Here is a 22,199-nt window from a genome sequence, read left to right as displayed (position 1 = left end):
CATCTCATTCTCTCTGGCAACAACTCAAAACAACTTTGTCTGTCTTCTTGAGGCCCCTCTCACTCCTCTCGAAGTTAGTCACACCTGGTCGAGACACCATAACCCAAACATAGACTGGAATAAAAACCAGAATGTCTCTTTCAAACATTCGCTTCAGAGTCTCACTATGGGCAACGCTCTCCCAGCGTTGTCCTCAGAAGCCTCTATATCAGGGGTGTCAAACTCCAGTCCTCGAGGGCTGGTGTCCTGAAACTTTTAAACGTGTCCCTGCTGCAACACACCTGAATAAAATTAGTAGGTCATGATCACTATCTGTATGTATCACCCTGGTATTTCACTGTTAATTAATGCACTCCAGTTCACCACTCTAAATCCTGCGATTGGGTCCACTCTGCCCAGTGTTCATCACAAAAACCCCTTGAATTAAAGCTCAAAGTCTCCACTTCCATCACATATCGATGGCTGGATCCACTGCTGTGGTTTACAGAAGTTATCTCTGTCCAACAAATTATGGACCTAACTGTATGTATGCTTGTATGAAGTAATAGAGTACCTATCACAACCAGAGGGCAGAGCATAAAAACAAAGAATCTCAGAAAGCCCTTCAACAGAGACATGTTTATTAAAAACACTTATATCTGTAGTTTTTGTTGGCTTGCTTGTTTTCTGAAATTCTTGTATTACAAAAATAGAAAAAAAAGACAGAAAAAACAATCCAATGCAGCAACCACACAAAATAGTGGCACCAGATGATTGCAGCTACAATGAAGATCTGTTTGACAGTCTCAATAAAAACTGAATCTTAAAGGGGTCATAAAGGTAGCACTTTGTGAAAGGCTGTAATCATATTTACTGTTAATAACTTATACTGGATGCTGCGCTCACTCACTCTGTTTTAGAAAACCGAGCCTTTAATATTTACTGTCATGTGGCCAATCTGTGGTTGTGCAAAGGGTGCAGCTCTTACTCACATATGTTTGTACTAATAATTTACATCATGTCAAATCAGACATTAAACTAAATAAGAACATTATTCATGGTAATGGTTCTGAGTAGAATGAAGCAATTAAAATCCATCTCCTGGCATTGATTAAATCTGCCAAAACTCACCTCTGTTCATTAAAATGACAAATTTCATTTCCCCCCCTGAAAATAAAGCCTTCATGTCTTAAAATGCCTTAGATGCAACTCTGTGCTTTTAACTTATTTAATTAACATCATTCCTCAGCTAACTGCCTGCAGACCATCTCCACTCACCCTCTGCATCTGCCTTACAAATTCTCTTATTAAATACATCATGGTTTACACAGCCGAAGTCCATGTTTTGTTAGAGTTGTTTAGTAGAGTAAAATGTGCTTAATTTATAAATCAGGATGTCCAAAGCACATGTTGTTTCTGTGTTTCAGAGGAAAGACAAAACCAAGGTTTGCATCCAGTTCCAGGAGTACACTACATGATGCTAAGGCTTAGTGTTAAAACTAAACAAGTTTGCAATCACAAATAAAGCATTTTGATGGATTAACTCTTCTTGGGAAGCTTGTTGACGACTTAAGTAATGTTATCCTTACTTCACCTGTCTTTTCACACTTGTGGTGAAACAGCAGAAGACTCACACACTGAGTGGAAATTTTAAAAGGCGCCCTTAAACAGTATCACCCTTCACGATGTCATTTATCAGTTGATATAGTGTCTTTCTGATGTTATACAAACTTTGCTCTGATAAATTAGCCAGATGCAGCAAGTTCACAGGACTGGTTTCGATCGGTTTGTTACATGTCCAGCCTCAACTCTGACTGGATTTTTTATTTTTTATTTTTTTACTCATGATCCGACTTCCAAAAATAAATGAATGAATAAATAAAACACCATATGAAAAAGGTTAAAAACTTGACTTCAATCAGAGGTGCCATTAAGTTTCAAATAGAAGGAGAGCTTTACTGAGATGGGGCTAACTGTGCTGAGCTTAAATCCATAGCTTTAACATCTTGGACATTTAACAGCCTGGAGCCAAAGTTATGCTTTCATTTGACTTTTTTTTAATTTAAAAAAAACTGGCCCTAACATTTTATTTTTGATAAATCTTTTTTATATAAATCGTTTTGATAATCTTACATGAAGCTATGAGACCAGATTGTTCTGTGTCCACTATCGACCTGAAAATGTCTATCAAGCATCTTTTCACTAGTATCATCGTTGTCTCCTTCTCTTAGCATTATTTATAGCAATGCAGCCGGGATGGACTGGATGCCTCTGCCTGGGTGCCTGGGATATTCACACTTCTTAAGCAGCACAAGGATGAACCACACCCAGGAACAGTGAGTTTATTTGTGAAACTTCCTCTAGCTGCCTCTCTTGACAATTCCCGGCATGATCACCCAATAAAAGTCACATCTAAGTGTCGTGACAAGTGAAAAAGACACAACCTAATAGAAAGTGCACATGGAAACTGTAAACACATGCACAAACAAGAAGATATGCCGTTAAACGCACACACATACACACGCACACACACACACAGTCACATAAAAAAAGATAAGAAATGAAAATGTGAGTGCTTTAGCAGGCCAGTACTGTAAAGTTTGACAGCTTTGTGCCGCCTTCCTGTCTGTATAATGCGAGCACTGGCAGAGAAGAGGAGGCGGTGACAACAATGACTGTATTTCGACAGCACTTCGACCAAGGCTCCACAGCAGACATTCAATCAAAACACACTCAGGAAACGCAGAGAAAACAGACAAAGCTTATGGGAGAACACATTACTTTCTACAAGACACATACCCCAAAAGGCAAAAGCGCAAATGTCCGAAAAAGACCAGCCAAAAAACGTAAAAAATTAAAATTGCTGAATATATTCATAAGTTCGGGAACTGGGAGCCACTTTAAACTCAAACCTTCTTCTTTAGCAGTTCTGATTGTCATTAATAAAGGTTCATTCTAGTAATCTGTATCTCTGTGCTTTTCTCATATGCGAAACAAGCCGTGCAAAAACTGGACAACCTTCAGTACTAGTCTGCAGTGTTTCAGTGTGCTAAGCTGGGTGCTCCCATGCTCTAGGTAATGGTGCAGTCATTGTAAAGAGAACATTAAATATTCAGGGAGAGCCAACAGCGTGGATGTGCATAATAGGCAGATGCAGGCGTCTTATCCTTATTGAGGGTGTGTGTGTGGGTGTGTGTAATAAGGATTGTGCAAGAAGGGTGTAGGCATACTCTATGCTCTCTCATTTGTGTGCACATACGTAGATGTCTGCATGTGAGCTCTAAGCATGTGTGTATGTGGGCGAGTTTCGCACCCTGCGTTTGCAGAGTCAAAGGACTAGCGCAGGAGCTTCTAATTGAAAGGGATTTGAGGGATATGGCAGGAGTCAGCATGTTACGACATGCTGAGACTGGACTCTGGTGGGCTGTTAAAACCAGCAGGAGGCTGAGAACCACCAATGTGTGTATTTGTGGTTGTGTGTGAGCGTATGTTGGTGCATTGCTGTTTGTATTTGTGCAGAATTGAATCCAGTCGCAGAATTAATGTTCTGAGATTTTTGTGTCTTTATGCATGTGCAGTGTGGGAAAGAAAGGCAGGTGTGTGTGTGTGAAAATGAGCCTCGTTCTCTCTCCTCTGACACTGACGAGGGGAAAATCCCAGCGCATTAAAGGGAAAACATCCCCAACAGGTGACAAGGCTTCGTATTAAGGATTCCTGAACAAATGCTGTTTTATAGAATATGCATGACACGCCAGGCGTACAGGTGCTCGGTAGATGTGCACACAAAACAATGGTGAGGCTACAATCAGATGCAGATGAAGCCCAGAAACCTTAAGGACTATTTAAGTCGGATTTTCACTTTATTTTAGAAAAAAAACAAATCAGCAACTATTAATCTAAACAACATCAAGAAATCGCTTTCTGTGAATGGACAAAGAATAAAGTAAATAAACATGTTTAACTGCATTTTCATTTGAATAAAATTCTCTTATAGTTCTACTTATTTTCTCTTATACATATATAAATTTACACATATATAAACACTATTAGAATTGCTCTAAACAGTCAATTTCTTCTACTCTAGGACCTGGATGACATCAAATTGAGGATATTTTAATTACACTCCTGTCGGGCACACAGTTCTAGTCTAACTTGAAAAGTTTGTTCACCACTCTGAAATACTCATGAGTTTTGGAGGTTAAGCAAAAAATAAATAAATAAATTTCATCAGCTAGAATACTTTACATTTAACTTAAGATATAGTTTCTTTTTTTAAGGCCATCAACAGACAAAAGTCGCACAGACTGTATACTGAGCTTTGTTTGTTCACAAAGCTCAGTATACAGCTGGATTTTTGCTTCATTAAAGATAAAAGACAAAGCGTTTCATCTAGGGGAATAGTGAGTGAGAATGGCGAGATATAATTAACATATCACTGAAATGTTGATCTTAATGATCATACTGAATAGCCTGTTAATATACTTTCTGTAAAGACAATGGGAATATTTCAGTGTAGCTTTACTGAACCTTATAATTCTGATAATTCTATAATTGCAGCTGTTACTACGTGTATAAAAATGTTAAATCTCAAGTACAATCATATGCAGACACATAGAAACATCAGTCATCGGCTACATACACTCTCTATCCACTTTATTAGGGTATATTTGCTCAACAACTCCTGCAAATATCTAATCAGCCAATCACATGACAGTATCTCAGTGCATTTAGGGACGTAGGCATGGTCGAGACGACCTGCTGAAATTTAAACCAAGCATCAGAATGAGGAAGAAAAGTGACTTGAGTGACTTTGAAAGTGTCATGGTTGTTGGTGCCAGAAAGGCTGGTGTGAGTATTTCAGAAACTGCTCCTCTATTGGGATTTCCCACACAAACATCTCTAGGGTTTACAGAGAATAGTCCAAAAAAGAGAAAATATATCCAGTGAGCAGCAGTTCTCTGGGTGAAAATACCTTGTTGATGCCAGAGGTCAGAGGAGAATGGCCAAACTGCTTCGGGCTAATAGGAAGGCAACAGTAACTCAAGTAACTACTTGCTACAACCAAAATATGCAGAACAGCACATCTGAAGATACAACAGACAGAACCTTGGAGCAGATGGGCTACAGTAGCAGAAGACCACCCCTGTCAGCTAACAACAGGAAAGTGGCGCTACAATTTGCACATTCTCACCAAAATTAGACTATAGGAGACTGCTCTGATGAGTTTTGATTGCCACGTTTGGGTGGTAGCATCACAATTTGGCATAAACAACATGAAAGCATGGACCCATCCTGCTTTGTACCAATGGTTCAGGCCTTTGGTGGTGTGACTATATAGGGGATACTTTATTGGCAAAGGTTGGACGCCAACTGAGGATCATTTAAACACCACAGCCTACCTGAGTATTGTTGCTGACCATGGGGAGCACAGTGTGCCCATCTTTTGATAACAAGCTATGTCACAAAGCTTAAATGATCTCTTAAATGATTCTTGAATATGACGATCTCAATCCAATAGGAATGTGAGATCATGAATGCACAACCAATCTGCAGCAACTGCACAATAATATCATCATAACATGAAGCAAAATCTCAGAGAAATGGTTCCAGCACTTTGGTGAATCTATGCCACAAAGAATTAAAACAGTTCAAGAGGCAACACACCTGGCACCAGAAAGATGTAACTAATAAAGTGTCAGGTGATTCCATTTATTTATTCCAAAAAAGGAGCTCATGATTAAATACTGAAATGTTTTTGCTGCAGTCCAATCTTAATTTTCATTAGATTCATGCTCAAATATAAACTGACATCTGGGAACGAATTTGCAAAGTTAGTTTTTTGTGGAATGGAATTGGTATTTTTTGGTAGGTTTACAGTTTGTTTCCAGAGCCGCCACACCAGCAAGAGAACGAGGTGGTGCTCATCAGAGTCTGTTCTTTATGGGGCAAACAGAACGATGGCTTAAAGGAAAGGGAGCTAAAACAGCTTGTTTCAGACAGTGGATGAACTGTGGGACTGCAGACCATGTTGAAGATAAACAGGGATTATTTTGAAACATGAATCATGCAACACTGCTCTGTTAGAGTCCAAGAATAAAACCTTTGCCACCAGCGGCCACTCAAGTCAATCCTCATAAACTCCCATGGCGATATGTTTCCATGCCCCTTTCCAACAACTTCAAAACAACTAATTCAAGTCGCTAAACTGGAGCTCTATTGGTGCCTTTTGAAGCAATTTCAGTAAAATTATCAAATAATATGGCCTCCCTGTGGTCATGGGGGGAGGCCATTGTTGCTTATTGGTCAAACCAAAGAAAACCAAACAAAAACCATGAGAAATATTCAGTTTAAAGTGATATATAAAAAAAAGCAGGAAATTTCATTTTAGAAGCTGGAGAGCGTGCATGTTTTGCTTAATAGGTGAATTCAAAAAATTATAATCATCAAACTTGATGATGATTAGATGTTTGTCAATGCTCCGATCATTACGGAGTAATAAGTGTGTCCGTTCGTGCGTGTGTGTGTGTGCAAGCTTGTTTGTGGTATTACGTGAATGCACTGTAACCATGAAATGAACTGAATAAGCAGCATTAACCAAACAGGCAGAGTACAGCAAGTGTGCACGTTCACAAAGCGCAGTCAGATGGTCAGCAGCAGCCAGCTTCTCTCTCCTGAGGCACCAACAGCGAAATCGTGAACTTCACATGAGCATGCACCTTTGTGACCTGCATATCTTCACTGTCAAGTTTATGTGCCTATTACTGGAACATGAATCTCTTCTACTTGCTCGCATACTGTAGAGATATTATTCATTTTGCTCAAATCAGCAAAAAAACCAGTTGCTCTGGGGGTCAGCAGCTAAGAGCTTTTGTTTTTTTCCCTACTTGTAGTCTCAAGACTGTCAACAAAAAACCAATTATCCTTTTACACCTCAATAAATCTGCAAATAAAAGATTCAAAGAAGTTATGTCATGTCCTTACATCTTCCCATCCACGTCCAGGTGTCCACGAGATGACGTCCAGGAAGGGGTTGGCCAGGTAACCGTCACTATTAAAAGAGTAATCTCGACCACCAAGCGTGATGTTGCTGAAATATCTGCATTGAAGAGCGGCAGAAGGGGAGAGGACAGAAAGCGCATAATATCAGCGAATGAATTAACATTCATCTTAAAGATATGAGGAGAAAAGAAACGTCACTTGTGTTTGATGCAACAGAATGCCTGCCCTGCTCTCACTTGAAACTAAATCACAGATCCTCTGTGGTGACAGTCAGGGCTTGTCTGTTAATCAAATGTACAGACAAATGATCAGACACACAGAATTGTCAGGATCTTTGAAGTCAAACAACTGCTGCTCTCGGCATCGGCTGCGGGCTCTATAGTTTGTCTGGTAATCACGCAGGACAGGCTTTCTAATTGTCTCCTTATGTCATCTTGCTGGCTTCAAAACACAAAATATGAGAGCGTTTCTTTTTTTTCTGTAATGCATGACAGAAAGCTTCATATGGAACAGCAGCTTGTAGTTGCAGACAGTGAACAGCAGGTAGCGGTGCAAAAAAAATGGAAACGAAAACATCTTTCTGCTCTGTTCCTAGACATAATTTATAAACAAACAGCGGAGAATCCATTAATCATTTCCCAATAATTGCCTCACCGTTTGTGCTGAGGATCATTTACAAAAAAAATTACAGCAAATAAACTAATCAATTTCATGTTTGGAAACTACTTAGAGTACTCTCTCCATACAATATTGTGTTCAATGTGCACATAGAGTGAGAATGACTGATGTTATATATGAACCGGGGCAACCACAGCCACCTGAGATACCTGTTAAGAGTGTGCTGCTTGTGCGTTTGTACAGCCTACGAGGAATATATTAAAGCTAGTTCATTAATATACATGAGACATGGTCTGCTTGCTACAGATGCTGTGGTAATTTCGCCAACTCACAACTACACGCACCAACAACATCTATTTTGCATGGATGATAGCCAGCTCCAAATTCAGATATCCCTTTTGTGCCTGCTCTCTGACACTGAATTTACCAACTCCACCCATATATCTTCCAGCTCATTCTGGCGAAGAACCAGACCTCCTTTCATAGACTAAACCATGTTCCATCTCTATTTCTGTTCCTTCCTATTTCAAAGATTTTGTCTGGAGCTTGCCAGCTGTGTTGTACCCTCCAACCTAATATTTCTCCTCCTCCCCTCCTCATTTCTCTAGAGCTTCACTCTTTCCCCAATATCTCTCTCACCTCATCCTGCCTCGCAGTCTCTGGGTCTGATTGGCATCCGTCATGCAGTTGGTGACAAAGTTTGGCCCGCCCGTGGTTCCGTATTCCTTTCGCATTGCCACTGCCCCATGAGTCAGCACCGACACACCGCGAGCGATCCTTCGGCGGGGCTCGTCCCTCCAGCCCTGGGGCCGTACAGCAAATAAAGCCCGGGGCAGGTTCTCCATGCCCAAACCGGAGAGGGCTGGTCCCACAGCAAACCACATGTGCGAGGCTCCGGCTTGACCTGCGGCCCAGGCAGCTCGGAAAACCAGCTCAGCCTCCTCCTGGGAGCAGTACAGCAAACGTACCTGGAGGACAGCAGGAAGGCAGGGAGGGAACAGGGACGAGGGGAGACACACACACACATACACACTAGTGAGATAAGGAGGGGAAAGGGGAGACGTGGAGAGAGACAGAGGGTGGGAGAAGTAAGGGGAGAAAGATAGAGCCGGAGAAGAGGTGTACCTGAATGGGAGGGGAGGAGGTTGGATAAAAAAGGCCATATCAGCAAATAACAAGGATGCTGGATGAGGTAAGAGGAGCGATAGCTGTAAGCTGATGTGATAAGGTGCATGGAAGTCGGGTGTTAGACTTCAAGAGGGATGCAGGCGCTCTAAAAAGAGGGAAGACTGCAGGGCAGCATGTGATGTGTGCTAAGAGGTGCGTAGCAGTAAAGGTCAGTGCTTGATGAGCTTAGGCCTAATGAAACAAGTTACATTTATGGTTAATAAAAACAGAAGTAAAACAAGGAAAGGAAAAAAAATCAAACAACTATAAGCGGTGGAGCAGAGAAGCGGCAAGGAAGAGGTGGGGATCTAGAAGAGGAGGAGGAGGAGGGGTGGCGGTTAAAGTCCAAACACACCTGAGGGAAAACAAGGGGGAAGAGGTTAAGCTCTGACATGTTATTAAAAAACAGGATAGAGAAAGACGACGGGAGACAACCGGGGCAAAATGAGCGGATGAGGAGGATAGTCAGAGAATAGTTGGTCCTTGGAGATCAAAAGGGGGGAAGGAGGGTTAGAGAAGAAAAGCAAAGGATGATATTTAGGTGAAATCAGTGCCTGGAGAGATAAGAGATGTTTGTGAAAGAAGGGTTTGGATGATTGAGTGGGGCTGGGAAGAAAGAGAGAAAAAAATATTAAAGCTAGACAGAAGTGACACGGGATGAGCGCCCTGCTGCAAATGCTGAGGTAAGGAGGGATGAAATTGACAGGGTTTGTAAGGGGTTACTGGGAAACTGGAGAGAGAAGGAAGTGGAGAGAGGAAGTAGAATCTGGAAGCAGGAAGTCAAAGAAAAAAAGTGAGGGCAAATACCAAAAAAGAAGTGACGTGTTTAGAATAAATGAGGAAACCAAAAATAAAACTACAGCTTGAAAAAAAGAGACAAAGCAGAATTGAAGGGCAAAAAAGAGAAAGACAACTCTTTCATGCAATAGGAGGGGGGGTGTCAGGGAAACAGACTGAAAGCACATTTTGAGAATTGCGCCTTCATTGAATTTTGAACTGTAATGGCTTGGCAAAACAATCCTGCCTGTATGCCAATAAACCTCCAGTGAATTAGGCAGGGAATGAGAGTGACAGAGGAGGAGGAGGAGGAGGGAGACAGAGGGTGGAAGATAGAGATTGGGAGACTTAATTGAGAAGGAAGGATGAAATCAGCTGTTAAAAAAAGACACACAATATCTAAAGATAGGAAATGAGGATGCGAAACACAAAACAGACAAAAAGAGCGAGATGAAGACAGAAGGAGCAGAAGAAACACTGACAAAGCAGAAGCTGGAAGAGGAATGGGACAAATGAAAGACAGCGAGAGAGCCGAGCTGAAATTGACCCAGACCTGCACGGGGCCATCTACAATGTGGAAGACATTATCATAAATGTAGCGCAGAGAAAGAGAAAGAGACAGAGAGAGAGAGCACGCAATGCAAACACACACAACATCACTAGCCAGTCACGAGCATTTATTAGCCGCCGCAATAGAGAAAAGCTAAAACAAGGGAGCTGTCATGAAAAGCAAGGTTAAAAAGCAAGCTCTCCGTATAGGCAACTCGCCGCAGGCGGTATGTTAGATTAACAGTGACACCAGCTGAGTGGAGCCTAAGGAATCCAATACACATGCACACACTTACAGACACAAATGTACACACGCGCACACACACATGCTGCAGTAGCCATTCTGGGACATTAGCGATGACATTGAGACCCAGACTAAAACGAGCCAACGGTAAGCAGAGTCTGGGGCCAGGAAGACGTGCAGCAGGAGGGATGTGCGACTGAATGAGTGGTAGCCATACAGAGATGGAGGTGAAAAGCAAAGCAGCAGAGGAGACTGAGCTTGTCTCCAGGCAAAGAAGCACAGGAGGGGAGGCAGAGAGGAAGAAAGGGAGCTTTGAAGGGGAGGTGGGGTAGGCATAAGAACACGGACATTAGTAACAAATCTGAACAGGACGATCATGGGGGTTAAAAGGGGGCTTAAGAGAGGTTGGTGGTATAAAAAAAATGTGAGTGAAAGATGAAAGTGGATGTATGTGTGGATGTACAAAGGAATGAAACATGTCGGAAGTACAAAGCAAAACCACAAATCATCCTGGTCGAGATTAATAAGTCAAAGAAAATTTGAAGCATAAGCTTTAGAATTGATTGATTTTCTTGTAATATTTGGATATTTTAAGTTAAAGCCAGTTTAAGTTTAAGCCAAAATAAAGAGAGTGAGAGTTACATAATGGGAAGCAATTGTGTAGCATCAGCTTGTTAATGGATGAATTATGAATTAGAAAAAGGAAAAAAGAAAATCGGTTACGGTCATTTTCTTCCAACAACCAGCTGCGCGCTAACTGATCGCTCATTACAAACTCATTCTGTGCGGCTAAATATTGTTTTTTTAAGACGATAAACAGTCCTGTTTTTACAATCCAGTTTCTATTCATACAGTAACGAGTATGACAGGCTGAAATCACCAAAAAAAGAACACGGCATAAGACATTTGTCCACTTTTTTAACCTTAAAGCTCCTTAAAAGGAAAACGAGTGAAAACTGTACGATAAGTGCTGGATTTCTTCAGCGCTCTGCATCACCACAGAACATACAATGCCACACAAAAGCCAGTCGGCAAAGTCAGACCGACTCGTGGTTTTTCGCTGTACCGATGAACTCTTTATGCTTTGGCAAGATGGGAGGGGAAGAGAAGAACAGAGGGATAGAGGAGAGAGGGGAGAGAGAGACGTGAAGGGACAGAGGGAGAGATGAAGAAGGAAGGAAAAAGCTGGGAAGCCACCTGTCAGAAAGGGGGGCCCCCAATGATAGTTGCAGCACTTCCTCCCCTTTCCTCCCCCTCTCCCTCCTCCCTCCCCCCTGTCTCACCTGCGCCTCGTTCTCCTTCAGCAGCCTGCGTGTGCGTGCCCCCCCAGGGTCGTCGGTCACGTTCAGGATCACCACGCTCTTCTTCTCCCATCCGATGAACGAGCCGTCCGTTAGGCCCTCCACCACAGACAGGAAATCCTGGTAGCCGTGGTGGCGCGTGGACACCACGGAAAAGGCGGTCCAGTCGTACTCCTCCAACACCTCAAAGATGACTTCTAATTGGAGTGCGGTAGAGGAGCTGAACTGGAGAAAGACGGAACCTGATTCCTAATTTTGGGAAGATAGTGGCAGATGTGGTTAAAAATCTCACTTTAAAATTCCCCCTCTGTGTCTAAACTGTAGCTGCACTAGCATGAGTAACTAACAAACAACATTTTTACTAAAAAGAACTACAATGCCCTGGACTGCTCCATCTTTATGCACAACATCGAGGCATCACGGGGCTTGTAGTTGTTACAGAGCAGCAGCAATCGCTCCGCCGCAGGGCTAAAACAGCTTGGATTGTTGCACGAATTCTCCTATGACATCCAGAAGGGAGTGTTTCTAAAAAGTCTGTGCAGGAGGTGGGAGGGAATGAGGATTAGGCGAGGGTACAGCTTCAAAGGAAGTTCATCAAAGTGCTACAATTTAATTCCTCAAGAGTAAATGGTTAAAACAGTTATTTGTAAGCACAAATGCACTGCTTTTTATTTCTTCCCCCCCTGTTTGGTGATGAAATTTGGCACTAGTTTTCTCTGATGTATACACAATCATGTAATTCAAAAAAAAAAAAAATGTACAGTCTGCACACACATCCTTACTCACTGACATACACACTCGTGTCTGCTCACTGCTTCCCTCCCCAAAACATCACAGGCATAGCAATAGCCCCAGTTGGTGCCATTTACAGATCAAACACTGTAAAGTTTTTGCAGATCAGTGACCCTGACCTTCAGCTTGCCCTCCATCCCGCAGGCACTTCCCTGGCACCTTTTCTTCACAAACAGGATGTGCAAAGTTGTGACATTGTTGTTATGGGGATACCAGTTTTCCCTTTATAGTCCATTAAAAATCCCGTCAATCCGAGATGCTTCAGTGTGCGACACATCATACTAAGATTGTTTTGCCTGCTTTTTCTCACAATTGCAGCTACACAATCTGGGACACTGGCCAGATTGTATATATATATATATATATATATATATATATATATATATATATATATATATATATATATATACATATATATATATTTTTTAATTCTCTCCTAACTTTATCTCACACACACTCAAGTCGCAAACACCTCCTCACCTACCCCAATTACAACCTCCCTCCTCCTACCTGTGGCATCCTCCCCAGCCCCGCTCCCCCTCCTACAGCCACTATGGGCAGTCCTGTTTGTGCAGAGACAAACTCCAGCATGGGGGCCAAAGGTCCCCAAGCTGTGCGAGGGGGCCTCTCCTCTTCATAAACCAGACCCTGCAGGGGCCGCGCCGCCAGCAGCTCACACAGCTGGGACAGTACTGTCTTAGGACTACTGTCATTCACCTGCCGGATGAAGGGAGGAACGAAGACAGACAGAGAGAAAAAGACAGTGGGTCAGTGTGTCTTGACTTTGCCTTAGTCACAAAGAAGGTGTCTGTAGTATTCATGGCATGTCTGGCTCCTCATACAAGTTGTGGTCAAGGAGCAGAGCTCCCTGCTCATTCAGCAGGGCCTATACACACAGCAGCAATGTGCTGCCTATTCAGCTAAAATAATGAGTGATTATGAATAATGGATCATCATTGTTATTCCCCTCCTTCAAGTAAAGCTGAACAAGCACTAGATAGAGGAGACAGTGTCAAACCTGTAGCCAGATGACGTTAGCAGAGCCCCACTGGGTGACCACGCTCTCCCCCAGGGAGCCGTAGACCCGGCCAAAGCCGGGATAGAGCACCCTTCCCCCAGGCCCCGCCACCGCCGCCTCCGCCTGCACTGTCGCACCGGCGTGGATCACGGCGATGTTGAAGTTCATCATGGCCCCTGCATCACGCTCCCGCGGACTCGGCCGGAGCAGGAGGTGGGGGGAGGCGTCCACCAGACCTGCCCACTCTGCCAGGACCAATAGGAGAGAGAGAGTAGGTATGGCGACCATGGCAACCTGCCGAGGGGGGGAGGCAGATATATATCGCACTAAGAGAGGGTGCCTGAAAGAAAGAGAGACAGCAAGGAGAAGAAAAAAAGGGAGGTGAAGAAGAAGGAAAAAAGCAAGAGCAAAGACATTAAGTTAGACTTTTCTATCATGTCCAATACAGAGGACATCAAATCAAATTAGAGAATAAAGAAAAACTGAAGAAAAAGAAGAGGGCAAGAAGGACACAATAAGTAAGAGTTGTAGAAGAAAGAACGGGGGGAGAAAAAGAGAGAGAAAGTGATCAGAGACTTCATACAGTCGACTGGGAAACAAATTCTGAATCCAATCATGAGGTAATGAAAGTTAGTTTTGGTTGGAGAAAATACTGAACGAAAGATGCAGGATAAGAAAAAAAACCAATGAAGGACGGAGAAGAAAGGAAGACAGAGAGAAGATGAAATGGGTGCTATTTAGGCTGCAGGCTGAGGAGGAACAATAAGAGGAAAAATAGAAACTGGCCGTTAGAGAAAAGGTGGGTGAGAGGGAGAGAGAGTTAATAGCAGACAGAGACAAAGATTGGGGCGGAGGTGGTTATTGTGCTGCATGAATGATAACAACAATTAAGATAACTGTAAACACACTCGCCCTCACGCGCAACCGCGTCCACGCGCATACACAAGCATGCAAGCGTTTGAAGCCACACAAACATTCCTGAGATAAATTCATAGCAGCACTGCGCCTGTAGAGCACCTTAATGATAGAGAGATATGAGGGTTAATGCAGTATGCATGACTGTACGCGCTCACATCCACGCAAACAGCCACACAGAAAGATAATGACTACCTGGGAGATAGCAGGGTTAATATGTGCACACACGCACACTCTCACTAAAGAAAAGAGAAAAAACACAGCAAATCATTTTCAATTTGCTCCTGGTGCCAGCTGCCCTCCCTCCCTCCTCCCTCCCTTTCCCCACGTCCTCCTCACTTTCGGCCCACTCTCTTGTGCTCTGCCGTTTTCACATTCCCGTCTCTTCTCCCAGTTTTTCATGGCTTCAGGTACCAGGCACAGTTGCATTGATTAGCAGGGGCCTTCTGACATAATATTCTCTCTACAGTAACTCTCCCTCTCTGTGCCTCTGTTTGCCCTATCCTCCCCTCTATGTTGTTTCGCTCTGTCTTCATCCGACTCGCCTCTCTTTGTCACAGTCTGCCGATTCTTTGACCCTGATCAGTCTTTTGGATAAAAAAAGACAGCAGTGAAGAAAAAGAAGGACCGGAGGAATGAAAGATAGGGAGCAGCCACAAGAGAGAGCTGTGCAATGAATAGGAATGAAAAGTACTGTAAATATTCGGAGCATATGACTTAGGATGTACTGAGCGAGAGACTGTGTGGAGGAACAGGCCACACGGTGGTGGGGGAGAGGGGAGGGCGAAGGTGGGTGGGGAGGTTGGAGGTGGTGTAAAATATGACAGGGGAGAGCAGCAGGAAAAGAAATATTGATCACTGGGATGTGTATACGTGTCTGGCCTAGGCAAATGTACTGCCAAACCTTCTGTTTTGAGTGACAGGGTGTGTGTGGTGGGGAAGTAGAGAGAAAAAGGAAGAATGAGAGAGAGCAAGCAGTGGGATGAGAGGGTGAATAAGGGAGGCTGATAGAAACGGGTAAGAAAAAGAGATGGAGATGTGGAGAGATAGGGGGAGACAAACTTGTTAGTAGAGGAAAGGGAAAAGGAGAAGCTAATAATGAAGAGGAGAGGTAGGAAAACAGGGCTTTGTTGGGTTTTTTCCTCTTTTTTTTGGTTTGGTTTCTGTGTTTTTTGAGGTAAGGAAGCTGCGGTAGGAAAGGACATACGGAGACGGGCACAAAGGTAGAAAATGAGAAAGCCAGAAATGGAACTGCAGGAATACAGTACATCATTTCATTTGGAAAAGATGTATTCTACGGTGCCGAGCTCACAGCCATTAACTGTTAGGGCTGTCACCGCATTTCAGTCTCACGAGGTGTTTACATTGCACTGCACAGCCAGCGTGTGCTATTCCACGTTTGGTGAGCCTCGCTGGAAGCGCGAACAGCGCATTACTACATTCAGCATCCACATTTCTTACAGCGCACTCTGCCCGTTATCAAAAGTGCAAACTGCAACATCTTACTGGGGCGTGCTTCAATAAAGTTAATTATAAATAAATCCTCATTTAAATATATCTTACTATAAGTTCATGATTTTCCTCCGATCTGTGAAATTTTGCAGACTGAATAAAAAAAGCAGGCTTACATTTGACACACACGCGAGGAATAAAAAGGAGTGGGAGAGAACGAGTGAGAGATTACAGTTCCATTTGATTTTCTAACGTAAATTAATCCTTAGTTAAAATGCTTTTTATTCTCTTATATTTTAGTATAACCCCCCCCCCCCCTTTAAAAAACATCCTCTTCAGTCCCCTGGAGCTTCCTCCAGACGAGCGCTGGATACTCCAAATGTACTTGGCAAGAGGCTGCCCACAATCCAGGGATCACTTAATCAAAAGGTGTATAGATTTCTGTTTCTTACTGAAAGTCATTAAAGGCAAGTTATCTATTATTGTAGAGTCATTTCTTAAACACGTGTGCATTATTAGGTAAATTGTCTGGTCCTTGTCTGTCATCTGCAGATGCAATAAATATGTAACGGATTCATCTCTTGAAAGGAAAATCTGAATTTATGGAAAAGTGCTTCCTTTGATTTTTTTTTTTATTTTTAACCTAACCACAACTTTAAATTCATCATGGCCCCTCAATCATTATAAGCTCTCTAAATCATTACATCAGCGCCTCCATTAAAACTATGTGCACTGTGCAGTGTTGATCTCTCCGTTTGTCAATCAATCTTGTAATAAGCCGCTTACTGTAGCTACAGTTTAATTATTATAATTTTTTTCTGCTGAGGCTGTTTAGTTTGTCTTTTTAAACAAAGAAAGTGGCATTTACAGCACCATAGAAAGCCAGCGTACATGCCAGTGACTCTTAGAAGCAAACTAAAAACACCTTCAGGAATATTTACCGGGTACTTAAGAGCAGAGCATATTCTTAGGCCGACAGAGACAGCTAATCAAGAAGATGAGAGAGAAAAAATTCACACAGGCAAGCCAGTCTCATCTTTCTCTTCCAAAATTGCCAGCCAGTACTTCACAATCAAAACACATCTTATCACATTTCTGCTTAAACATTTGATTTACTCTGCATAATGCGCTCGCTGCCATTTCAAATCATTACTTATAGGAATTAATGGCGAGTGTATGTGCAGCTTATGCGAAAACTCTCTCCCTGGTCTGTGAAATATCAAAATAGGTTTGCAGCTTTGTGCAGTTGAAGGCAAATCAGCTTTGAAGGTACAGTACATCCTTCTATAGAGGAGAACAGCGAAGCCTATATTACTCCTGCCAAAGCTAAAGGGACCAAAAAACTTGTATAGCCTCCGAACACAAAAATGAAATTGATTCTTGGTGTCAGTGCGATGGTAGGGAAACAATCACAATGTTTAAGATCACCTACTCCCCCTTCTCCTGTATGCTCGAGCGCCTGCGGTGACTGTAGAAGAGCACGTCCTGAGAGAGGTGGGGAGCTCTTGGGTAGATGTCAGTTGCTGGCATCCACACTTCTCTGAGCCCCTTTCACACTGAACTCCAATGGAGGCAGCGTGCCAGACCGCGCGCTGCATCGGATCTGCTGGGAAACGTGAGCGGGGATGGGAGTTTGAGTAGTCTGGAGTTTGTGCAGTGTGGAGTTGCGGAAGTGCGGTGTTCAGCGTTGTGTTTAGCCCACAATGAGGCTCTGCTGCTTCATTCCTTGCTGTCACGCAGAGTAATGGACCTGCTCTCAGCTGCCTGTGGCACGAGCTGCACTGAATCAGCTTAGGCCATTTTCCACAGCCAACACACACAAAAAAAACATATCTGAAATATATGCAATCTAATAAATACTGTGCTATACTCTATTAGAAGAGATTGCAGCTTCTCGCTCTAAGTGCCTAGGTTAAGAAACACACATTCATGAAGATGAAGACTCAATTCATCTCCTTTTTTTTCATTTGTCCACATTTAAGCCCGACAATGTGCTTGAGAAAACGGCCATGTGTAGCCTCGATAATTTTCTTTGGTACATAGCTGTACTGTACTAAAAGATAAGATAAAGTGCCAGCACAGTGTGGTGTCCATAGTGTGCATATATGTGAGTGTATCAATGTGTGTGTGTGTGTTGTGGGGGATAATATGGCAGTGTGTGGGAGCGGAGGAATGAAGAGAAGAGTGCAGCTGGAGCTCAATGCTCCTCGTGTTAATTGGCCCATACTTCAATCACAGCCACTGGAGTGTGTCCTCTCTGACGGAACAGATCCTCTCTCCCTCTCTTTCCCCCCTTCCCAATATCGCACCCTCTCTCTCTCTCTTTTTCCCTTCCCCCCTCCCTCTCTGTCCTGCTGCACTTGTTCATCCACTCACTCATGCACTCTCACTTAACACACACACACACACTCACGCACTCAGTCTGTCTCACTGAGTCACTTTGGATTTTTTGGTGTTTTACTCGTTCATTCATCCTCTCATTCATTCATTCATTCATTCATTCAGTCTCTCTACCACCTCACTCTGCAGCATGCCACTGTAACCGACTCTCCTGCCCTCTCTCCTTTCCCTCTGTTTTCCTCTATCGCTCCCCATTCTTTCCCTTCACGCACGTCTTTGTCCTGCGCTTCTTTCACTCTCTGCTTCCTCCCCTCCCTCCCTCACTTACTTCCTCTCTCCCATTTCTCTCCCTGTCCCTATCGCACTCGTTCTCTTTGATCCCTGTCGAGTAGAAGAGCCACCAGGCAGGCGAGCGGCTCTTGTTCCCATTGTGCATAGTGTGCAGAGTGATCGACAAGAAGCTCAGCGTGCAGCAGTAGGGCGTACAGTGCTCTGTGTGTTTCTACTGCATGGCTGTAAACAGCAGTAGTAAAGCTTGCTGCAGCCACAGCTGCCCTGCTTGGACTTGCAGAGCTGTGACTATCATAAGCCATTCAAGGAAAAAAAATCACACAGGCATCTATCAGCTCAGCAGGTCCTCAAAGAGGAAAGACAAATCACAATATGTTGCTTTTGTTATGAGACAGCTTTGCATATGGATTGTTTAAATTTAAGGTTAGGTGATATAGAAGATGCGAAATAAATTGAGTTGGCCTCTTTATCAAATAAAAAAAACCTCTTCGATATTAAGTCTCAAGGCCGCCGCTCTACTTTGTCTTCCCACAAAATGCAAATTTATATACTGTATATGATATTATTTCATATAAGCTGCAGTACTATGTGAGATGGGAAAGCAAAATCTCCCCTTGGCTCTTCATGCCAAACATTTGTGTCTGGCAGGTAGTCTCCACATGTCCTTTTCATATTTCGTAACCCTTTGGAAGAACAAAATGAAACAGTCACCTTGACATCTCACTTTGATGTTTCTTCACAGCAAGACGGCATTTTATTCTGACATTTCAAGCTTCCATGTGGTCGTACAAAATGCACCTCACTCCGAGGTTCAGAGGATCTTGCCTTTAATTCAGGCTTTTTTCTTTTTTTTTACGTTTCGGATTAAACTCTCCTGCCAAGAGACCGTGTCAATTAATTGGGCTCCACTTCTGTACATTCAGGGGATAACTTTCATTACTTGAATGGGAGGACACTCCTTGTTTCTCGTCCCTCTATGGATTGATAGAAATGAGATGAAGCTGACCTTGGACCCTGCCTCAGTGTTGCACTAACAATTCACTGACCTCGTTTTTTAACAAAAAGGAAAATGTCTTAGTCTTACCCTCTGTGGTTTCTGGCACACCAGACACACAAAGCAGTGACGGGAAAATCACATCCATTACGGATGATCATTATTGAAATATTTGACATTATCCACATCTCATCTTTCTAACTCGCAGCATTCAGGACAGAGTGTATAATTACCTAAGTGGAGAATGCCTTTTGATTTTGCTTATTATGAACCTGCACATGCCGGGTAATTGCTGTAATGCTCAGAAAAAAATTAACTCACGTAACCCGAGAGGAAAAATCAGCTGATAAAATTCATGGCCTTTAATTTTTCTCTGTAATAAAGCCTAGGCATCTTAAATTATCCACACTCTCCTGCTTTCCCCCTCTCTCTCTTTGGTTTTGTGTGTGTGCTTGAGTGTGTGTGTGTGTGTGTGTGTGTGTGTGTGTGTGTGTGTGTGTGTGTGTGTGTGTGTGTGTGTGTGTTTTATAAGTGAAGCTACAGGCACATAAATCTGTTTACATGGTCATACTTTGTAGATCCTGCCTCACTTTTCGGGATAAAAAGCATGTCCTCCTAACATAAATCCTTAGTTTAAGAATTATGTTTTGTCCAAGTAGTACTTAGGTTTAGGTTAAGGGTACATGTACAGCAAATAAGTCAGTGCTATGTCCTAAGAAGTGATGAAAACACAACTATCTTGTGTGTGTGTGTGTATGTGTGTATGTGTTATCTTTCAACCCCGTCATTCATTTAATCCTCGGGGCATTTCAAGCTCACACACAGAGTGCTTTGAGCTGCACAGTCTGCATAAACAAAATCAATTTGTGTTTGAATGATGAACAGAAATATTCTCTATTCTCTATTTTATCTTCTCCCTCCCTCAAACTCACAAGCAACACATCCATTCAGTAAACATCGGCAACAAATGATCTACTACTCTCATGAGTTTTCAGACATAAATACCAGCGAGGTCATAAACTTTCATGTGGAAAGGCCAGCGTCTGGGGAGCTTGCAGCTGGAATTTGTACCTTACAAAGCATTATTTCAATAAGCCTAAATGGCCTATACTAGCTTTGTAGGGAGACTACATAGCTTATATGTCCAGTGCTAATGCTGGTAAAAGGAGCAAAGGTATTTCATTTTCCCAACACAAAAGGCAGCAAAGGACTGCAGTGCTGGTGCCTGGCCCTCCCTTCTTTTCCCAGGTTGACTATGATATCATATAATTTACTCCTTCTAATGTACATATAAATTGTTTTCTGTAGTTCCTTCCCCCCCTCAAATCTCTTAAGATGTGCTTACAACGCACAGTCTGGGGGATTATCTTATTACGTTTGTTTTAAAAAGGAATAAATTCTCACTGCACAACCTGCATCCAGAAACTCCCAGGGCTTTCGGTCTAGGGAAAATAGCTTCAATATTAGAGCACTATCAATGCATCTAATAATAAAAATGCATTCATACTGAGCATTTACATAACATACTGTACATTCATGAATGAAATGCTTGACTGATTGATGTTTTTAACAAGCACTGAGACTGAAATTAGGAACAAAATGGATGAAGGAGTCACAGCATACGTGATGAGGCGGTCGAAATAAGCCTCGGAATATTCGCCATTTAGCGGCGTCGCATTAAAGCATTGAACAAATACCACGTTTTTAAGGATTGAAGCTAAACAGATTATTTTCCCACTCTAACTCGAACCAGTAGTCGCAAAGCCACACTGTTGCTTTGCTTCCATTAATTCCCTCATTGATTGGCCAGACACTGGGATCACCTAGCCAGATCTAAATCAGTCACTAATTAAAAGAGCAAGATGAAAAGCAGCCGACACAGCAGCCCTTCAGGACCTGTAAGGTGAAACATTCTTTAACAACTACAAACTAGGAAGCTGCTCAAGACTCACAGCAGAAAAAAGCACCTGGCTCTGCATAGTAATGATTCACAATCTTATTCTGGGGATAAACAGATTAAACCGGTGTGGGAAACCTTCACTGATAACTATTGTGTCTTTGTACAAGGTCACACACAGGCAAGTGCCAACGCACACAGTTGCACAAGCAGGCGAGCATGCTCAAGGTTTGCACGTACGGGTGATTGTGTATAGCTCGTCTGTGACACTTACACATGCGTCCAAATGTTCAGGAAAATTTAAAGTGGGAGAAATATTAAGCTTGTCTCATTCCAAGGAAGGTGCCAAATGTTGCTGAATCAAGCTGGATTCCTTCTTCTTGAATTTGAAGCTGCGTAACAATATTAGATGCAGGTCTGAGTTGCATTCACAGCACATCTGGCCCCACCCGCGCTCATAACCAAAGGTGTTAGCAACACTTCTGTCAGCCTATCGTCTGAACATTGGTGGATCAGGAAATGTACTCCGACGCAGACAGAGCAACCCTAACCAGCAAGGGGAGAAGAATATAAAGATCAAGACCAGCAAACATTTATTCTGATTTATAGCTTCAGTGGGAAATCTATGCCGCAACCTACGACGTAACCGCAAACCCCTCTGAACCCAACACCGGAATCCATCCATCTATCCCATCTCTTCCGCTTATCCTTATCATGGTCACAGGGGGCCTGGAGCCTATCCTAGCTGCCACTGGGCGAGAGGCAGGGTACACCCTGGACAGATCACCGGTCTGTCGCAACTCAGAGAGACACACATCCATTCACACCCGCATTCAAACCTATGACCAATTTAGAATCACCAATTA

At 42.9% G+C, this 22,199-nt stretch overlaps 1 protein-coding gene across 1 annotated transcript in view; it reads right to left on the bottom strand.

Moving 5' to 3' along the window:
- grin2db (glutamate receptor, ionotropic, N-methyl D-aspartate 2D, b) overlaps positions 1-22,199 on the bottom strand; it is a 51,535-nt gene that overhangs the window by 21,870 nt on the left and 7,466 nt on the right. The window contains 5 exon segments of the mRNA XM_085178013.1: positions 6,961-7,075; positions 8,236-8,564; positions 11,617-11,883; positions 12,937-13,143; positions 13,445-13,784. Coding sequence (XP_085034139.1) covers positions 6,961-7,075; positions 8,236-8,564; positions 11,617-11,883; positions 12,937-13,143; positions 13,445-13,732 — 1,206 coding nt within the window. The 5' untranslated portion in view covers positions 13,733-13,784.

The sequence above is a fragment of the Neolamprologus multifasciatus genome, chromosome 11 (assembly GCF_963576455.1).
Source record: "Neolamprologus multifasciatus chromosome 11, fNeoMul1.2, whole genome shotgun sequence".
Lineage (NCBI taxonomy): Eukaryota > Metazoa > Chordata > Actinopteri > Cichliformes > Cichlidae > Neolamprologus > Neolamprologus multifasciatus.
This window is presented reverse-complemented; position numbering and strand designations above follow the sequence as displayed.